Source organism: Erinaceus europaeus, chromosome 15 (genome assembly GCF_950295315.1).
Source record: "Erinaceus europaeus chromosome 15, mEriEur2.1, whole genome shotgun sequence".
Lineage (NCBI taxonomy): Eukaryota > Metazoa > Chordata > Mammalia > Eulipotyphla > Erinaceidae > Erinaceus > Erinaceus europaeus.
In genome coordinates, this window is record NC_080176.1 from 15,318,141 (window position 1) to 15,338,680 (window position 20,540).

A 20,540-nucleotide genomic window follows, 5' to 3' on the forward strand; every position below is an offset into this window, starting at 1 on the left:
TAAAAAATAAACAAACAAAAAACAACCCTTTAAAAATCTATAACCTGGGGTTGGGCGGTAGCACAGTGGGTTAAGCATAGGTGGCGCAAAGCACAAGGACCTGTGTAAGGATCCCGGTTCGAGCCCCCAGCTCCCCACCTGCAGGGGAGTCGCTTCACATGTGGTGAAGCAGGTCTGCAGGTGTCTATCTTTCTCTCCCCGTCTTCCCCTCTTCTCTCCATTTCTCTCTGTCCTCTCCAACAATGACGACATCAATAACAGCAATAATAACTACAACAATAAAACAACAAGGGCAACAAAAAGGAAATAAATAAATATTTTTTTTAAAAATCTACAAGCCATTCTATGCACGTAGAGGTCATACAGAAGCATTATGGACACTTTCCTCCTCCAATCCCATTACTTTAAACAGATACCCCTCACAAAGTTTCTGTTGAACACAAACAATACCATATGCTGACTTGATGGCATAAAACAGATTTGAGAGAAAAATAAGAAAAAAATTCAGCACTCACCTGAATGACCAAATGCTGTTATATCTCACACAATACATGCATATGTCCCAGAGACAGTTCTAAAAGGCAGACTTGAAGTTTTGTAAAGCAGACATTTTTCTGGTTACTTGGTTAAAAATTTTTTTTGAACAAACAAGCAAGCATCCCATGACCATGTGAGCAAACAGAGAAGCACAAATATGAAACAGCATGCACTGATGACACAACAAGCCAGCTGAATGTTGATATCTCTTGATTTTATTGTTCTTAAAATAAAAAAAACCACATTTTTCACTGATAATGGGTTAGGATGTTCCATGGTCATGAACCTGGGAGCTGAAGTTTAATTTTCTGCTGAATGCTGGTAGTTCTTGGAAAGTTGTATTTAACTTGAGGATATATGTCTGCTTTTTTTTTTTTTTTTTTTTTTTTCAGAAAAATAACTTAGTGGCACAGGGGAGGCTAAGAGGCTGAACATGTGCTCCTGAATTAGTGTTCATTTCATGTGTCTGGGAGTATCAGACAACAGGTTCACTGTAGGGCTGAGCACAGGCACCATCAGTGCTAGGGATCCTGTGTGCCTTTCTCCAAAGGAGGGAGGCTCCCAACAACACACTGGGGGCTTAATATTATTTGAAGGGCACCCAGATGACACCATTATGGCTTTGTACACAGGCCTATTCTTGGGGGTGGCATTCCAAAGCTACTGCACCTCAGTGTTTCTAAGAGTCCTGAAGTGGAGACCACCCATAATCCCAGGGCAAGGGGCTTTTAGGACAACAGTCAGATCAATCTAAAGAAGACACTAGTCGTTCTCTGACTCTTTCAATGTAAAATGGGCTCAAATTCAAGCACTTCTCTAAAATGTCTCAATGAAAGACAGACAAAAAAGGCTCAGAGGGGCCCTGAGAGAGAACTTAGCAAGTAAAACATATACCTTACTATGCATGAGACCCTGGATTCAATCCAGACACCACATAGGAACACCATGGACAGCTGAGGGGTAGGGTGAATGGGAGAGGGAAGAGTTCCACAGATAGTGGAGCAGTGCTTCGGTGTCTCTCTTCTCTTGTGTAAAAATTAGCTCAGTGGCATATGTGAGACCCTGGGCTGATTCCCTGGCATGTAGGAGGAATTTAAAAAAAAAAGGTACACTACACCACAGTTTAAGAAAAGGCACAAGTCTGTAACGTTCGCCGCTCCTAGACATGACTTTCTATGTCACAGTGCATGGGGTAGTTTGCTCTGGAAGGAAGCTCCAGCTGAGGAGGGTTGAGTTCAGATCCCACTGTGATGGCTTCTCTGGGCATTAAAAACACCTCTCAAGACCAATGCAGACTTGGTTCAAGTCAAAGAGATGGAGCGGCTCTGGCAACCACCTTACAGCCCTTTCCAGAAGGTCAGTTTGTCCCCATCCACTTGCAACACACTGACAAGGAAGTTAGGGATTGGAAGAGATTTCAGGAACAGTCATGAGGACACCACAGGCAGTGGTGTCCTCAGCCACTGGCTCATGTGACTGAAATGCTCAGATTTATCCAACTATTTTCAAAGAACAAAGACCTAGCTCAAGGAGGGGAAGAAAGTAGCATCTCCTGAACAGACAAGTGGAGGCTTCGGCTTCCGAGGATTTCCTAAAGCAACATCTTGACTACACCCTGGGCTGGTGGCAGTGAAGGTGAGGAAACATTTGAAGGCGTTTTTCCAAATTCCAGGCGTTTTCCCAACCTTCAGACAGAGCAAACCAGAGTAAGCAGACATTACAGCTGTGGAGCTGGCTAGCACTGGGGATAGGGGGAATCCCAAGGTCACAGAAGTAAACTCAAGGGTCTGGAGCTGAGTCTCACTGTTCTCTCCTGTGAAATGAAGAAAAGGACACTGGCTATCTAAGCTTCTGTAAAATCCAGGCTGCACAAAAAGCCCCAACATAGAAGAGCCCCTAAAAAAAGCCACTGCTAATGGTTTGAAAGTTTTGTGCATGCTAGGGAAAATGAGTCTTCATTTTTTGTGCCACAGACCTGTCAAACTTATGTAGCCTGGGGTCTGGGAACATGGTGGCACCTTTTAAGAAAAGCAAAAGTTTGCTGATAGCCTTCCAGTAAGGACATACACAAAGCTGTTAGACATTAAGAGGTTAGATCAGGGTTTTCCAATCAATAAAGCCTGGTTGAAATTCAGAGCCAATTTCCTGAAGGTTCTAAAGAGTTTGTTTTAATCCTCTTCTAGGAATTCTAGCAGTGTTTGAAGTTCAGGTTTCAAACAAGCAATTTATATAGGATGTCCCATATTACGACCAGAAGCTGGGGCTGGAGAATCAAACAATAAACATAGCCCTTCTCCTGGGCCAATTGTGCAAGGCAGAAGACACTACCCATCTGCAGGGGTAAAAGTTAAATAAGGCTCACTGGTAGTCAGGCAGATTTTAAGCAATGATTGTTGGTGGGGGGGCTAGAGGCTCCTTTGGGAGGAGACAGCTTCTCCCAAACAACACTGAACGTGAACAACAGAAGGTACTGACCCTTTGTCACCCAGAGTCACATTGGTGCTGTTGGACCGCCTGTCACTACCATCTCTGTTCTTGCTCCCTCGCCCGGAAGCTGGGCCACTGGTTCGGTTTGGAGACTGATCATACACGAAGTTCCGGCAGGATGCAAGCTTGGACTCCAATGCCTGGAGAAAAACAGGCTTCTGTATTTCAAGTGGAAGGGAAGATTCTCCTCACTCACTGAAGCCTGTCTGCAGACAGGAAGCTTAATACAATGGTGCTCGATTGTGCTGTGTGCTGGATTCCAAAGTAAGGCCTCATCTAGGAGCATCCAAGTCTTAGAACAACCAACCTAAAATACTCAGGAGTTTCCTGAAAAAGCACTCTCCCAACTATTATCTGATTCTGTCTACAGGAAATACAAAATCCACTTTTGGAATCACATACTCTTGTGCTTACCTTATGAAACATACACATAGTGGCAGGAAGTTTGGATGAGGACTTCACCTGTTGGTCACAGAACCCTGTGGAAACCAAGATCATCCCAAGGTTCTCTAGACTATGTGCTCAATATTAAAACAGAGTCCTGCAATGGTGCAAGATATTGGAGGGAGACCTAGGCTGGGTGTGAGAATGTTTTGTAGAAAACTAAGATATTGTTCAGCAGGGAAGCAATTATAGAAGCCAGACCTTCCACCTTCTGCAACCCACAACAACCCTGGGTCCATACTCCCAGAGGGATAGAGAATGGGAAAGCTATCAGGGGAGGGGATGGGATATGGAGATCGGGTGGTGGGAACTGTGTGGAGTTGTATCCCTCCTATCCTACGGTTTTATTAATGTCTCCTTTCTTAAATAAATAAATAAAAAGAAAACTAAGATATTTTATACATGTACCAATAACTGTATTTACTGTTAACCATTAATTTCTATCAACTAAAAAAGAGACCTGCTCATTTTAATAGAAAACAAATAGATGATAAGTCAAGAGTATAAATAAGACATGGATTGCATGCTTCTATGAAATTCCAGTTTTGAGTAATGCCACACTGGCAAGATTCGAATTACTTGTCTAGGGTTGGGAAAATAATGCACCATATTTAAATGCCTGAGGACTTAGAAGCTGCAGGTCCAAACCCTAATCAAACATTATGCCAGATTTGAGCAATACTCTAGCCTATCATGAAAATAAACTACGTGGCCATTCAGGCATCATTTTAAGAAATAAACAAGCAAAAAAAAATAATTATAAAGAATACCAATGGTAGGTTGGTTTTTCTTTCTTTTTTTTTGTCATCACTATAGCTTCACCACTCTGGGTTAATATGCACATGTGCACACATGAGACAGACACAGATACATGATAGCACTAAAGCTTCCTCCAGTGCTATGGGGTCTAGGCCTGAACCTAGTTTGCACACCTGACAAAACAGTCACTACCCAAGTAAGTTATTTTGCTGATCTTCTTCTCCCTCCACACCCCCCCAAATTTATTAATGGATGAGAGAGAACCAGAGCCTCACTTTGGCACATGGGATGCTGGAACCAAATTTGGGGTCTCATGCTCATACGTCAGACACTTTACCACCTGCACAACCTTCTCTGGTTATCTTACATTATCTCTTAAACACAAAAGACTACTTCTCTGTAATTAATATGAAATCTTTAAGGTTAAGTTCTTTGCTGTACTTTTAGGATTTCCTCTTTAACTCCCTGAGAAATAAATGAGGAGGAAGAATATTGGCTCAACAGCAGGAACACTTGCCTTGCATGCATGAGGCCCTGGTTTGGACCCTGGTGCCACATGAGAGAACAACTAAGACAAAACAAGAGCTCCATGGATGTTGGGACAGTGTTTTGTACTATCTCACTCATTAAAAAAGCAAAAGTAATAACCGGGCTGGGGATATAGCTCAGTAACAGTATAATCTCAGTATGCTTGAGATCTTGAATTTGATCTCTGGTACATTAAATAAATAAGAGAAAGAACATAATTTCCAAATGTTCCTCAAAATCCAAGACACCATCTGACTCCCCCAAATTGGCAAGGAAAACAAAAAGGGGAAAGAGGCTGGGAAGAGAAGGATGAGTTCAGAGCTCTGAGTCTTTACTGATCACAAGGCTACGTCATCCTGAAGGTCAGGTACTTCAGCATGAGGCCTAAAGCCTGTGACGTCTCTGCTAAAGAGGGCAGAACCAGGAAGCCACCTCATGAGCATACTGAAAGACAGGCAGGAAGCCTTACCCCTACTTTGCGCAGCAGGTCTCCCACGATGTTCAGGGCTGAGATCCGAGCCGCAGGTGTGAGTGGAGTCCCACTCGTGCTGTCCTCCGCACCTGGGTGTCAAAGGCAGGTGTTGGTAACATGACTCAGTCCTTGCTGCAGGGGAGACTGGGATACAATTACCTATCTCCCCTTAGATTCAGCATGCTACCCTCTTCCATTCAATGGTTAACTACCTAGCACACCAAAGATCTGATCGCCAATTGTTCAAGTCCTACAATGACTGCGTTATATACTATTATTATTTATTTTTAAAAAAGACTTATTTATGGAACCAGGTGGAGAAACACCCAGTAGAATGCACATATTACCACTTTCAAGCATTTGGTTCTCACTTGTGGGGGAGTGGGGTGGGGGAAGTTTCATAAGCAGTGAAGCAATGCTGGAGATGTCTTTCTATACCCCTCTCTCCTTATTTCTCCTGTCTCTATAAGAAAAAGAAATAACGGGGCCGCTAGGCAGTAGTGGAGCTGGTTAAGTGCACATGGCACAAAGCGCAAGGACGGGTATAAGGATCCCGGTACGAGCCCCCGGATCCCCACCTGCAGGGGGGTCGCTTCACAAGCAATGAAGCAGGTCTGCAGGTGTCTATCTTTCTCTCCCTATCTTCCCCTCCTCTCTCCCTTTCTCTCTGTCCTATCCAACAATGACGACAGCAATAACAACAACAAACAACAAAAGGGAAAAAATGGCCTCCAGGAGCAGTAGATTTTTAGTGCAGGCACCGAGCCCCAACAATAACCCTGGAGGCAAAAAATAAATAAATAAATGGCAATTGGCAGCAGTGGGGTCATTATACAGACACTGAGACCCAGCAATACCTTTTATGGAAGAAAAAAATCTTTTTTTATTAATGAAAAAGACAGAAGAAAGAGCCAGGGCAGCACTCTGGTGCATGTGATGCTGGGGAATGAACTCAGTACTTCATCTCTGAGAGTCCAACATTTTATGCACTGCACCACCATCTGGGTCACTATTAATCTTTTGAAGTAACATCAGGACAAGTCCTATTGCATTAACATGTGTAAAAATTCTATTCCAGAGACTTGCTTTCAAAGAAGGACCATGGGGGCCCAAGATGTGAACAGTAGTAGACCAAATGCCTTATGCTTATGTGACTCTGGGTTTGATCCCTCTGACCTTAGTCCCCATAAAAGCAAGGAGACTCAACTTCTGGTTAGAAGCAGGGAGGTGGCTCAATAGTAGAGCAAAGGGTTGCATCCATAAGGGCCCAGCTTCAATACTTGGCACCACATATGCAAGAGCTAGGCAGTGCTCTGGTCTGTCAGAAAATTCAATCTTAGGAGTGAGGTTACAGCACAGTGGTTATGCAAAAATACTTGCATACCACCAAAGATCCTTGGTTCAATCCCCAGCACCACCATAAAGTGGAGCTTAGCAGTGCTGTGGTGAAAATAAACTGAATCTTAATGCAGACTGGTAGGAGATGCAAAGGATAAAGTGATGAACCTCAAGCAGGAAGTCCTGAGTTCAGTCCCCAGCAAGACATGCCAGAGTGATATTCTGATTCTCTCTCACTCTTTCTTCTGAATATCTCTCTCTTTTCTGCCTCCAGGATTACTGCTGGGGCTCAGTGCCTGCACTGCAAATCCACTGCTCCTAGAGGCCATCTTTTTCCAGTTTTGTTTTTTGTTGTTGCCATTATTGTTATTATGTCATTATTATTATTTTGGATAGGACAGAGAGAATTCTAGAGAGGAGGGGAAGGCAGAGAGGGGGAGAGAATGATAAACACCTGCAGACTTGCTTCATTGCTTGTGAAGCAAGCCTGTTGCAGATAGGGTGCTGATCTGTGCATTCTATGGCACATGCGCTTAATCAGCTGTGCTACTGCCCAGCCTTAAATAAATCTTTTTAAAAAATGATAAAGAAAAAAAAGTAACAGTAGCTAGGGAGACAGCACAGAGGTTTATGCAACAGACTTTCATGTCAGAGACTTGGAAGGCCCAGTTTCTGCAGCACCAACACAAGCAAGAACTGAGCAGTGCTGTGGTAAAAATAAAAAACCAAAAACAAACCAACCAAAAAACCCTTTGGATCAGTGTCTTTCTGATGCCCATTAGAAATCTAAGTCCCCATAAGGATCCTGGTTCAAGCCCCTGGCTCCCCACCTGCAGGGGAATCACTTCATAAGCGGTGAAGCAGGTCTGCAGGTGTTTATCTTTCTCTCCCCCTCTGCCTTCCCCTCCTCTCTCCATTTCTCTCTGTCCTATCCAACAACAACATCAATAACAACAACAATAATAACTACAACAATAAAAAGGGGGAACAAAAGAGAAAAATAAATAAAATAAATAAATACATACAAAAAAAGCTTTTAAAAAAAGGAAGAAATCTAAGTCCCATTGCCCAGAAAGGTGGCATACTGGCTAAACTGCTAGACTTATAAGCACTAGGTCCTGGGTCTGATTCCCAGTATTGTGAGTGCCAGAGAGATGCTCTGGTACTTGTTCTTATCTCTTTCACTAGAAAGAAACTCAAGTGCTCCCCCCGCCACACACACACACACACACACACACACTGATTCTGTTGTGCATTTTAGTCAGATCCCCAACTGAATCCATTGCATAGAAAAGAGTGGAAGATGATGCTCTGCACTGGTGCTAGAACTCTCACCAGTCTCCTCATCCTAGGAGCTGCAGTGGGGGGTAAGGTAGAGTCCCAGAGTGGTTTGAACCCCAGAGCTCTCTGCTCAGGAGCTAAATGACTTCAGGACAGTTTCTATCTCAGAGCCTCAATCTCCTCATCAAGAAAATAGAACAATACTAGCCTAACTTGCATCTTGGGCCCATAATAAAAACTCAGTGAGGTTCTTTACACACACATGTGCACGTGCACTCTATAAAAACCTATTAATATTATTTGGCCCAATCCAAGCTTTACAATTTATCCAGTAGAGGAGGTGGCACAAGAATTGGATTTCCAGGTTTTTAAGCACACAGCACAGATTATACTGGGTAGAACAAACTGTTCTAAGCATATGGTGGGCCAGTTAAATAATTTTCTAAGAGACTAGAGCACCACCCCATCATATGTGGTTTTGGGGATCAAATGTGGAGGCTCAAGCATATAAGACATGCATTCTGCCTGCTAAGCCACCTTCCCTGGTCACAGTAAATGCTTTCTAAACTTTTTTATTTCATTATTGGAATCATAAATTTGGGAGTTTTCATGTTTAAAAAGGAGATCTGTGGCTTCTGGTGGAGAAAAGGAAAGGTTACTAATACTGGGTCCACATCCCTGTATTGGAGTAGAGTAGTAGCTGCACTCTCTAGTCAGGCTTCCATTTGTGACATATCCAGAGACCCCACTACTCCCTGTCATCTCACACCCAGTGGCTCCTGTTATGGTCCTCAATGCTCTGGCCCTAGAACATCCCACTTTCCCCCTGCTATACATCACAGTCCTGTTTCTTTGTCCCCCAACACCCACCCTGGGTTCTCACCCACAAAAGTCCTCCCAATTCCCATCCCCCTTACCACGCCTGAATGTCCCTGGCGTGTTTAAACTTGAGCCGGGTCCTCGGTGAGCTATGGGTGTGGATGGCATGGAGCTAGTGGCCTGAACAGCAGTGTCTGTCCTTTCAGCCTCCCCCGTGCTGGGTATGGGGGTCCTGGGCTTCTCCTGCTTTTGCTGCACAGCCAATTCCTGTCGCAAGTCTAGGCCAGGAGAAAGAGTTGGAGTAAGTCCTTGCTTTGGGTGATGGGGGAAGGTCAACGGTAGGTGCAAGTCAAGGAAAAGGATTATGAGGGTGGAAAACTCCAGGTGGGCACCCTGATGACGTGAAACCACAGACCTAGCAGGCTGGCCAAATCACATAATTTTCTTGTGAGTGAAAAACAAAAAAAAGTTTAGGGATTTAAAAACGAAAACAACTATGGCAGTGATACATCTTTTGTCTTAAAATAATTTCAAAGCAACAGAACATATTGAATCCTAAACAAAAATATATTCTCCCAGGAGTTGGGTGATAGTGTAGTGGGATAAGCGCATGTGGCACGAAGTGCAAGGACCGGCGTAAGGATCCCGGTTCAAGCCTCCAGCTCCCCACCTGCAAGGGGGGGTCCCTTCACAAGCAGTGAAGCAGGTCTGCAGGTGTCTATCTTTCTCTCCCCCTTCTGTCTTATCCAACAACAATGACATCAATAACAACAACTACAACAAGCATAAAAATCAACAAGGGCAACAAAAGGGAAAGTAAGTAAATAAATATTATATATACTCTTCCAAGCTACCTCCAGTGGCCCTCTTCACTCAATTACTATAATGTGTGAGATGACTTTTCAATCCTTTTTCTATTCACTGAACATCAATTATAGGAACATCTATAAAGCATGAGAACAATGCTTTTGTTTTGTTATCACTAGGACTTTAATATCCTGGTCCAACTTTTAACTCTCTTTTATTTTTTTTTACTTACCGAGAGGGGCCACAGCACTGCTTAGCTCTGGCTTATGATAAATCAGGGGATTGCTCTTTGGACTTCTGGTGTCTCAGGCATGAAAGTCTGAGTTGCTACTGCTGGTGCTATCCCTGAAACCCTACGTCAGGTTTTTTTTTTTGTTTGTTTGTTTTGTTTTGTTTTTTAAAGATATAAAGAGACAGAGGCAGAGGGAGAGAGAGAGCTGGAGGGAGAAAAAGAGCGAGTGAGCATACCACCCACTGAAGCTTCCCTTAGTACTCGTATGTCTTGGTTGTACCAGGGGGTCAAATTTGGGTCCAATGCATGGCAAATTAAGTAAGCTATCTTGCTGAACAGAGAGTAATTTTTAATGAAATACAAACAGAAATATGAATTTACTATAATGTATTTCCCCTTTCAAGAACACATCCCAAATCTACAATTACACTGATAGCCATACCTTATTCTTATATCTTTACAATTAGTTCATAAGTCTACAAAAATTCTGTAATCATTTCAATACTGATGAGCATTTAGAAATAACAAGGTCGCCTGACCTCTGGCCTCATCCTTTAGTCGCTGAACAGATTCCAGGAGGTTCTCCTTCTCATCCAGTTCACTCTCCAGAAATGCATTTCTTTCAATGGCTTGATTCAAACGTTGCTCGAAGTCTTCTAAAGACATGATTGTGGCCCTGAGAGAGAGACACAGGGGCTGTCATGTGACCAAGTGAATGGTGGCATCTGTCTGCTAACCACAGGCCTGGGAGACCAGGAGGACTGGAAATGTGGTATAAGCCTCAACACTGGCACTTTCTAGACTATGCAGACCTAGTCAAGGCCTTGAACCACCCAGAACCAGGAACTCAAGTTCACTCATAATTCAGAAATGCACCTTTCCCTCAGTTATTAGATTGGCAGAAATCCAAAGTTTGAAGACTATTCTTTGTGAAACTATCTGGAAATAGGAACTTGTATGTTACATATGCATTTGTCCTTTGATTCCATGTCTGGGAATATATCCTATAAATATACTTCTACATAAATAATGTTCATATTCATTACAGTAATACTTCTTATTACAGAGAAGAAAGGCCATGCGCCAAAGAATTATCCTCAGGGGGCTGGGAAATTCTTCTGTTATACAACAGAATACTATGCACATAGCAAAAAATGACAAAGAATGCTCTGTGTCCTAATTCAAAAAGATTTCCAAGAGCTACTGTTACATGAAAAATCAAGATGCACAACAATGTGTACAGAACGGTCTTTTAGGGAGGAGAAAGTGATGGGATACCATATTCTTTTCATTTGCTTGAATTTGCATAAAACTTCCACCCCTTTGTGTATTGTTTTTGAACCAATGTGAATGTCTCTGTGCAGCAGGTAGCATTCTCGACTCAAATTCTTCACTTTCCCTATCTTCTTAGTCTTCTTTTAAAATCAGAGTACTGGGAGTTGGGCGGCAGCACAGCGATTAAGCACAGGTGGCGCAAAGCGCAGGGACCGGCGTAAGGATCCCGGTTCGAGCCCCCGGCTCCCCACCTGCAGGGGAGTCGCTTCACAGGCGGTGAAGCAGGTCTGCAGGTGTCTATCTTTCTCTCCCCCTGTCTTCCCCTCCTCTCTCCATTTCTCTCTGTCCTATCCAACAACGAACAACATGAACAATGGTAATAATAATAACCACAACGAGGCTACAACAACAAGGGCAACAAAAAGGGGGGGAAAATGGCCTCCAGGAGCGGTGGATTCATGGTGCAGGCACCAAGCCCAGCAATAACCCTGGAGGAAAAAACAAAAAAAAGAAAAGAAAAACACCCATCAATCCATTCTCCAAGAAGCTAGGGAAGTTATCACAATGGTTTGGTACAAAGATTTTTATGTCTGAACCTCTGAGGCCTTAGGGTCAATCCTTGGCACCAAGCATAAAACAACCTGAGCAGTGCTCTGGTAAAGTAACAACAACAATAAAATTATGTTGTTTTTAAAAAGAGTGAAGATAGAGATGTGTAGGTTAAATGTACTGTTGAGGGTCAGGCAGTAGCGCAGCAGGTTAAGCGCATGTGGTGCAAAGCACAAGGACTAGTGGAAGGATCCTGGTTGGAGCCCTCAACTCCCCACCTGCAGGGGAGTCGCTTCACAGGCAGTGAAGCAGGTCTGCAGGTGTCTATCTTTCTCTCCCCCTCTGTCTTCCCCTCCTCTCTCCATTTCTCTCTGTCCTATCCAACATCAAGCGACATCAACAACAACAACAATAACCACAACAAGGCTACAACAACAAGGGCAACAAAAAGGTGGAAAAATGGCCTCCAGGAGTGGTGGATTCATGGTGCAGGCACTGAAACCCAGCAATAACCCTGGAGGCAAAAAAAAAAAAAGTACTGTTGAATACTACTAAGATCTAGAAAAGGATGACATTTTCATTTGCAACAACATGGCTGAATTTGAGGCTTACTATGCTAAGTGAGTTAACTCAGATAAATAAACACAAATCCTGTGTGCTATCATTTAGATGTGGAATAGAGAGAGACAAACCAAGAAAACCAACTCCGAGATAAAGAAATCAGGCTGGTGACTCTCAGTGGGAAAGGGGGTAGGGTGAAGCTGGTGAAAGTGGTGGTGAGGTAAATGGAAAAGGACTTCAAAAGGACAAAACAGAAACTCACAGGGGTGCTATAGTATAATGACACTCTCAGACAAATCAAAAGTATGAGAATTCACTGTCACCAGACACACTACAAGATATCCTAAGGGAAATACTTCAAGCTGGAGGGAAATGATACAGGATCTTCCCCGATCTTCAGGAAGCACTGGAAAGCAGCAGAAATGGTAAATATGTGAGTGATGATAAAAGGTTACCTTTCTACTCTCTCAAGGTCTTTAAAATAACTTGGCTTTTAATTTTATTACTTTATTTATTTGTGTGCTTGAGTTTCATGCCTGTGAGACTCTACCACTCTGGTGGATTCTTCCTTTTCTTTCAGGGAGAGAAGGAGGAGGGGGAGGAGGAGGAGGGAGCAAAAACCTACTCTACCATTCAAGAAGTTTCTTGGTGATCTGGAGCTTGAACCTGGGCCCTTGTCCATAATAAAGTGTGTGTTCTATGAGGGTGAGTCATATTATCCCAGGCCCTAACATGGCTATCTTAAAACAGCAAAAGCTGTCACAATGTAGTGTGGCATGCAGAGCATTTGTAGATATAACATGTTACAACCACAGCAAGTTCAAGGATGGTAAATGAAACAATAAGGTTATAATGTTGTCAGATTTAGGCCAACTGCTACAATAACTAAGGAGGCTGCAGAGTGGATCATGGATATTGTCATCCCTTCAACAGTCACTAACAAATACTGCATTAGATGAAGAGTAATATCCCAGAACTCCATCTCCACATATTCCATGACCACAGTCCTTGTCTGAACTCATAGAATTATACTTAAGAATAGTGCATGTCATTTCTTATAATTTCTATCTTCAATACTTTTAAAAGTTAAAAAAAAAAGTGGCTAGGGGTTACGAAGATAGCTCAGCTGGGAGGACTCTTGCTTTGTAATATTCTCAGCCAAGGTTCAAGCCCCCCCCTGTCATACCTGGCATGAAAACACTGTACGGGGGGGAGTTTGAGGGCTGTGGTGTATCTTCTCTTTGTGTTTGTATTGGAAAAAATTGGCCTGGAGTGTTGAAATTTCCCATGTCTTAGGCTTCCAGCACAGTCAAAAAATAATAGACAAATAAGTAAGTAAACCAAAGTATCCAGCTCAGAGCAGCTATTCAAAAATGCTGTTCCTGGTGGCAGGAGGTAGGTAGTACAGTGGATAGAGCATAAGACTTGCTAGCATGAAGTCTTAAGTTCAATTCTAGCACATGTACCAGTGTGAAGTTCTACTTCTTTCTTGTTAAATAATTTTTTCCAATTACTTTATTTTACTAGTAATTTAATAACATCTTATAAAATATAAAATTTCAGGGTATCACACACACACGCTTAAAGGATTTTATTTTTTAGCACAAGGCTGGGGTGGGGAGGACCAGAGTTTCACTGTGACACATGGGATGCCAGGGATGAAACTCAGGATCTCTTGTTTCCAAGTCCAGAGTCTCATTCACTGTGCCAGTTCCAGGAGTCTAACTTCATACTCATATATTGTGTTTAAATCATTGTACCTTCCCGCCAAAATTAAGAGTGGTGTGCAGACACTTATCACAGGAAGGTAAGATTATATCCAACTGAACTGTTTCATAATTATTATGTCCCTAACAAGAAGGTTTTTTTTTTTTTTTTTTTTTTGCTTCCAGGGTTATTGTTGGGGTTTGGTGCTGGCACTATGAATCCACTGCTCCTGGCAGACTTTTTTTTTTTTTTTTAATTATTGGACAAGACAGACAGAAATTGAGAGAGGAGGGGGGAAAAAGATAAGACACCTGCAAACCTTCTTCACCACTTGTGAAATGACCCCTTTATAGGTAGGGAGCCAGGGGCTCAAACTGCCACCCCTGGCCACCAGAAGATTTCTAATAAATACATGTTTTTAAAAAGAAAAGAAGTATTTCTTTTTTTATCTTTATTTATTGGATAGAGACAGCCAGGAATCGAGAGGACAGGGGAAGATAAGAGAGGAAGAGAGAAAGAGAGACACCTGCCGCACTGCTTCACCACGCGTGAAGATTTCCCCCTGCAGGTGGGCAATGGGGGCTTGAACCTGGGTCCCTGCACATTGTAACATGTGTGCTTAATCAGGTGCGCCACCACCTGGCCCCAAGAAATATTTCTTGAAGCAGTGTCTTTCCTTCTTATATGAGGACCTCTGCCTAGGTTTGTGTTTCAGCCAGGAGTGCTCTTGGCTCACCCTCTGTCCCTGGATAACATCTGTGTGTCCCTCGGTAGAAGCTTAAATGGCATTTCCTATGGGAAGCCTCACCCTGACATTCTCCCACGAACGGCCAGATGATCACATGCTATCCCACACTCCCTCATGCCTAGACTTGCAGCACCTAGGGCTGTAATCAAAATCACACTGGCTATCTCTTCCCTTGTATGACAGAGCTCCATCAGGGCCCCAGCTTCGAGCTGCTCACTGCTGAGTTCCCTCCCTACACTCATTGCAGTCACCAGTGACTGGGGTAAAAAAGCAGGCCCAAAGGCCCCCCACCTACCGTTTTGCTCTCTCCAAATCATCATTGGCTTGCTCCAGCTCCCGGATGTATTTCTGCAGTTGATCTTTTATGGCTTTTGTCTGGGCAAGGTCATCCTCTAAGGCTGAAATCTGTCGGTACCCCTCTGAATGCTGTGTTTCAAACTTCTCCTGCAGAGAAACCCCACCCTGAGTGAGTGATTTCAGACACCTGAGGAGGTACCTCTCCCTCCGTGCCATATGCTTCTTCCTGGCTGCAGGACTCTCCTGGTGGGGTGGCTGCAGAGTGGGCCCTTTCTCCCCCTCATTATGGGTCTTTCAAGAAGCAGGCTCTGCCTCAGCCAGGGTATAATCCTAAATTCAGTTATCTTTTCCCCACAAATGGTGACGTTTAAGGAAAGTAAAGTGCGGGGGGTGGGGTGGGGTTGGGGGGTAGGAAGGAAAGGAGTCACCATGCAAAGCTGAGTGGCTTCCTTCCTCTTAGGCCTCCCTGGTTCCTCCAGCCTTGCGGTGTTCCAAAAAGCTCCCCAAGAATCATTTCATGAAAGTAGGGCACCAAAGTAAAAACCCAGTGGTGAGGGGTAGGCATGTAGCTTCCTGGGCCAGTGGGGGGTGGGAGTGGGCGGGAGGGATGGGTCACAGTCCTTTGGTGGTGGGAATGGTGTTTATGTACACTCCTAGCAAAATGTAGACATATAAATCAGTAGCTAATTAATATGAGAGGGGGAAATCAATTGTATGTCTCAAAGTTTCTCAAAAGACAAACTGAATCTTTTTAATATATAGGCTATGTATTTGATATGCGGACTCTCTCAAAAGCCTAGACCAAGTAGATTAGAAGCTTCCAATAGCACAGCTATATACAAGATACTGGGTACTGTCCAGCAAACCATAACAAAGGGACTTTTCAAAGTTAACCCAATTAACAAATAATGTGATGATAATATTAACTATTGATTGTCTTTTTGAACCCTAAGACAGCAGGAACCTCACATCTTCACTATAGAGCCCCTACTTCCCCCAGTCCTGGAACCCTTGGATAGGGCCCACTTTCCCGTATGCATCTCCCAATCCAAACCAAATAACATTGCATCTGCCGATCACAACCTAACCAAAGCAACGATAGCTACCTCAACATGCTTCACCTCAGAATGTATCCAGAGACTTCACGTGTGGAATGACAACCCTTCAGCTTCATTACTCGGGTGAGACCTTTCCTTTAATAGTACACTCTAATTTCATCTCAGGTAGTTCACTTTCTAACAAAGTCCCATAACCTAGATATACACCAGTTTCTATGAGAGAGAGCTTATGTGCACACGTATCCATAAACTACTGCAAAATATATACCTGAAAGCAGGACTACACTAGAGTTTGCAGTGAGTACCTCCCTAACACTTCCTCTCCACTATTCCAAGCTTGGGATCCATGATTGCTCAACAAATTGTTTGGCTTCATATGTTAACTCTCTTTTCAATCACCAGGTTCCAGATGCCACCAGGATGCTGGCTAGGCTTCCCTGGATTGAAGACCCCACCAATGTGTCCTGGAGCTCAGCTTCCCCAGAGTCACACCCTACTAGGGAAAGAGAGAGGCAGACTGGGGGTATGGACCGACCAGTCAATGCCCATGTTCAGCGGGGAAGCAATTACAGAAGCCAGACCTTCTACCTTCTGCAACCCTCAACGACTCTGGGTCCATGCTCCCAGAGGGATAGAGAATGGGAAGGCTACCATGGGAGGGGGTGGGTTATGGGGATTGGGTGTTGGGAATTGTGTGGAGTTGTACCCCTCCTACCTTATGCTTTTGTTCACTAATCCTTTCTTAAATAAAAAATTTAAAAAAAAAAAGAATCATTTCATGAAGCACATCCACAGTCACAGAGCCACAGGAGCCTCAGAGTGCTCCAGCCAGGAGGGTGATGTGCACCCTGGGATTCCAGAGGTCAGGGGTCCTAGCCTATCTGTCCTCACCGTAAGAGCAGGAAGGACCTATGTGCTCAGATCAACCTTGTTGAATGTGAGATCCAGGAAGCAACCCCTCTTGCATGGAAAGTGGGGTTCAGAGGGACTTCTGAACCTCTGGGGAAGAGATGGAAGAACAAAGAATAAAAAAAAGAAGGGTAAACAATCCTGTTATTAATTATCAAAAGGGCCAGGGAAACAACTCATATTCATTCATACACACACATATATACATACATATATACATATATATGATATATATATACACACACACACACACACACACACACATATATATGGTCTGGGAGGTAGAGTAGTGGATAAAACACAAACTTAAGATTCCCAAGCAGGAGGTTCTTAGTTTGATCCTTGGCATTATATATGCTAGAGTGATACTCTGCTTCTCTTTTTCTCTCATAAATAAATGAGATTTAAAAAAAAATAGAGTGGTCCAGGAGGTGGTGCAGTGGCTAAAGATATGCATAAGGTACTGAGTTCAATCTCCAGCAATGCATATTCCAGAGCAATGCTTGGTTTTCTCCCACCCTCAATCAATCAATCCTAGTTGTCAAGCAGAATAAATAGGATCTGAAGAGACTGTTCAAAAGGCAGCATATTTGCCTTGTCATGCAGGTAGTCCAGGGTTGAATCCAAGTACCACATGGGAGGTGCCATGGCACCAGAGGAAGCTCTCCCTCTCTATATAAATGAAAAAGTAGTCTGGAGCAAGTAAATTCACACAAGTGTGAAACCCTAGCTCTGCAAAAAAAAAAAAAAAATATATATATATATATATACATATAATAAAGTAAAATAAAAACAACTTTTAAAAGCAGTTTAGTATAGTAGTCTGGCTTCGCCTTCTAAAGGAGAAGGGTAGTCCAGACAGCCTCCCCATGATCTGTGGTTGCCTGGCTGCAGCAGCAAATGTTTACATGGCTTGTGCACTCTGTGCAAGCATGCTTCTGTGTGTCCTTATGGAATGCCACTGCAGAGATGTGGGAACTCATATTGCCCAGAGAAGCAAATGACTGAGCCAAGGTCAAACCAGGGTCACCTGGGCTCATGCTCTTACAACTAACAGAAATACCCTAAATCAGCTCAACTCAGGTCACATGTTGCTGCTTCTCTCTCTCTCTCTCTCCCTCTCCCTCTCTCTCTCACACACACACCCCACCTCACACAGGTCTTCATTCAAATTACTTTCCACCAGTAAATACCTCCTAGTATCTACACACATGAAAAGAAAATACCACTTCCCACAGGAAAAGCCAAAAGCCTAATAGAAACTTGTTTCTTTTCTCTTTCTTTTTTAAAGGCAAAAGCCTCTTCTTTACTGAATCCTCGAAACAAAGCTATTGCTACAAACAATCTGGTGTCAGGGAAAGTGAGGTCATGGTTCCTGGGACAGAGGGGAGTGGTAAGAACATTCCAGAACAAGTGGACTATTTACGGGGGGAAGGCAGGGTAGGGTAGCACATCCTCAAGCTTCTGGTTAACCTCTGACACCCCCATTTCTGGGCTGTGAGCAGAGGAAGCCATGCTGCACTCAGGTTGGTGGGGAGGGAGTATAGCAAGGCCCCGATACCGAAAACTCCCAGGGTGGCTCTGAGTCAACTTGCACCTCTTAATTGGACACTACGTCCAAATAACACAGGAAGGCATGGGATGCCAAGTCACTAACCAAACTTCAGAAGCAGGTGCCAAGTGAGAGCAGGCAACAGGCTTCCCCACCAGTAGAAAGGTTCAAATGACTGCCTTTGAATTTGAAACTTGAAAAGCTGCTGCTGAAAGGTGGTGTTGCACTGGGGGTTAATTATACAGGGTGGTCAGCTGACAGCCCATCAATAGCTGCTCTGTGCACTCCCTTTTCACAGGCTGCTTGTTTGCCTTGGGATGAATGCACACATTAAGAAGATAGCTTGGCCAAGTGCATTTCTTTTCAGTGATGGAAACATGGGCAGTAAGTCTATATTCCAAAGTATCTTCATTCTTTCCCATGCTCTGTGGTCTCAACACTGTGCCTGTCCTATGTGCTTGGAATGATGGTCAAGGTTTGTTTTGTTTGTATGTTTGTTTGTTGGCACTAGGGTCATGCCTGGAGTTCATTGCCTACACAATGAATCCACCACTTCTGGCAACCATTTTTTCTTTCTTCTCCCTCCTCCTCCCCTTTTTTTCCCCTCCCCATCACCACTTTCTTTATATTTTACAGGACAGACAGAAATTGAGAGGGAAGGGGGAGATAGAGAGAGAAAGAGAGAGAGACTTGCAGACCTGCTTCACCACTTACCAAGCATCCCTCCTGCAGGTGGAGACAAGGGGTCTCTGTACATGGTAACACGTGTGCTCAACTGGGTATGTCACAGCCAGCCTCCCCTTGCCTCTTGTTTTAAGTTTCTTTTTAAATTATCTTTATTTATTTATTGGATAGAGACAGCCAGAAATCAAGAGAAAAGGGTTGATAGAGAGGAGAAAGAGAGACACCTGCAGCCCTGCTTCACCACTCACAAAGCGTTTCCCCTGCAGGTGGGGACCAGGTGCTCAAACCTAGGTCCTTGTGCATGGTAACATATGTGCTTAACCAGGCGTGCCACCATCCAGCCCCATTTCCCTCTCTCTCACCCTTCCCCTCCCTCTCCCTCTATTTATTTAGGGCCAAGAGAAAGTTCAGCCTGGTTAGAACACCAGCATGCTTGCATGCCTGAGTCTCCAGAGGCCATAAATTCAATCCCTTGCACCACCCTATGCCAGAGCTGAGCAGTACTCTGATATCTCTTCCTTCTTTCCCATTCTCACTATTTTTAAAGCAGCAACAGGTCAATTTACAATTCTACATATGAGAGATGGGGGTAGAAACCAAAACACTACTTCATCATCCATGGAGCTCCCTTGGTGATGTCCATGGTGCTCCTATGTGGTGCTGGGAGTTGAACCCAGGGCCTGGCATGTGCTCTACCTGCTGAGTTACTGCTGGCTCTCTTCTGTGAGCACACAAGATAAACACTAGACCACTACACTGTTGCATGGGTGACAAACATCAAACCTTGGGGTCTCACACTTGCTAAGCATGAACTCTGCCTCTGAGCTGCCTCCCTGAACCTAAAGGGCCTAGTTATGAAGCAGTTAGGTATTCAGCAACTGCTTTATGTTCATGTAGCCTCCTACCCTATGCAAAAGGAAAGCACTCTAGTGATTTCAAGGTTAAGTTCTTCTGCCTGTAGTGGTGAGAACTTTTCTTGACAAATGACTGAAGAGGTGGAAGGTAAAGGAAAAAAGCAGCAACAACACATAGCCTACAAGAGTTAGCGTCCAGTGTTATAGCAGGGGTTTAATAGAAGGCTCAATAGGAAGACAGCATGCCCTGGATTGGATTCCTGGCACAATAGAATTCCATGGACAGCACCAATGGGAATGTTATGGATGGTGAAGAGATACTTTAGTGTTTCTTCTCTCTCTTTTTAGATATATTGCATCAAAGAAGTTATACCAGAAAGGCTACTTAGCAGTTGCACATATGCACGAGACCCTCGCTTCATCCCTCGCAAACACCCCCCCCCCATCTCTCTCATAGGAGCTGGGGGAGCAGTGGTGGAGGAGTGAACTGGAGAACATGTACTCAGTTTAAGCAGCCAACCAGATGTGGCCTTATCTTCTAATTCTCCAGATAAGTCAGAAATCCCAATTTTTACAGCCACATAATTCTGTTGATATTAAACAAGATAACATATTACAGGGAAGTATATAGAAACCTGTGAT

At 43.7% G+C, this 20,540-nt stretch overlaps 1 protein-coding gene across 5 annotated transcripts in view; it reads right to left on the minus strand.

The window, feature by feature from the left end:
• Positions 1 to 730: 730 nt before the first annotated feature.
• Positions 731 to 20,540, minus strand: part of NDE1 (nudE neurodevelopment protein 1) — a 41,454-nt gene continuing 21,644 nt past the window's right edge. For all 5 annotated transcript variants that reach the window (XM_007516534.3, XM_060172913.1, XM_060172915.1 and 2 more), the window contains 6 exons: positions 14,840 to 14,988; positions 10,244 to 10,380; positions 8,764 to 8,943; positions 5,225 to 5,316; positions 3,013 to 3,164; positions 731 to 2,222 (listed from right to left, as the gene is read on the minus strand). In XM_007516534.3, the coding sequence (XP_007516596.1) occupies positions 2,129 to 2,222; positions 3,013 to 3,164; positions 5,225 to 5,316; positions 8,764 to 8,943; positions 10,244 to 10,380; positions 14,840 to 14,988 (804 nt within the window). In that variant the 3' untranslated portion in view covers positions 731 to 2,128. The remainder of the gene's footprint in view (positions 2,223 to 3,012; positions 3,165 to 5,224; positions 5,317 to 8,763; positions 8,944 to 10,243; positions 10,381 to 14,839; positions 14,989 to 20,540) is intronic.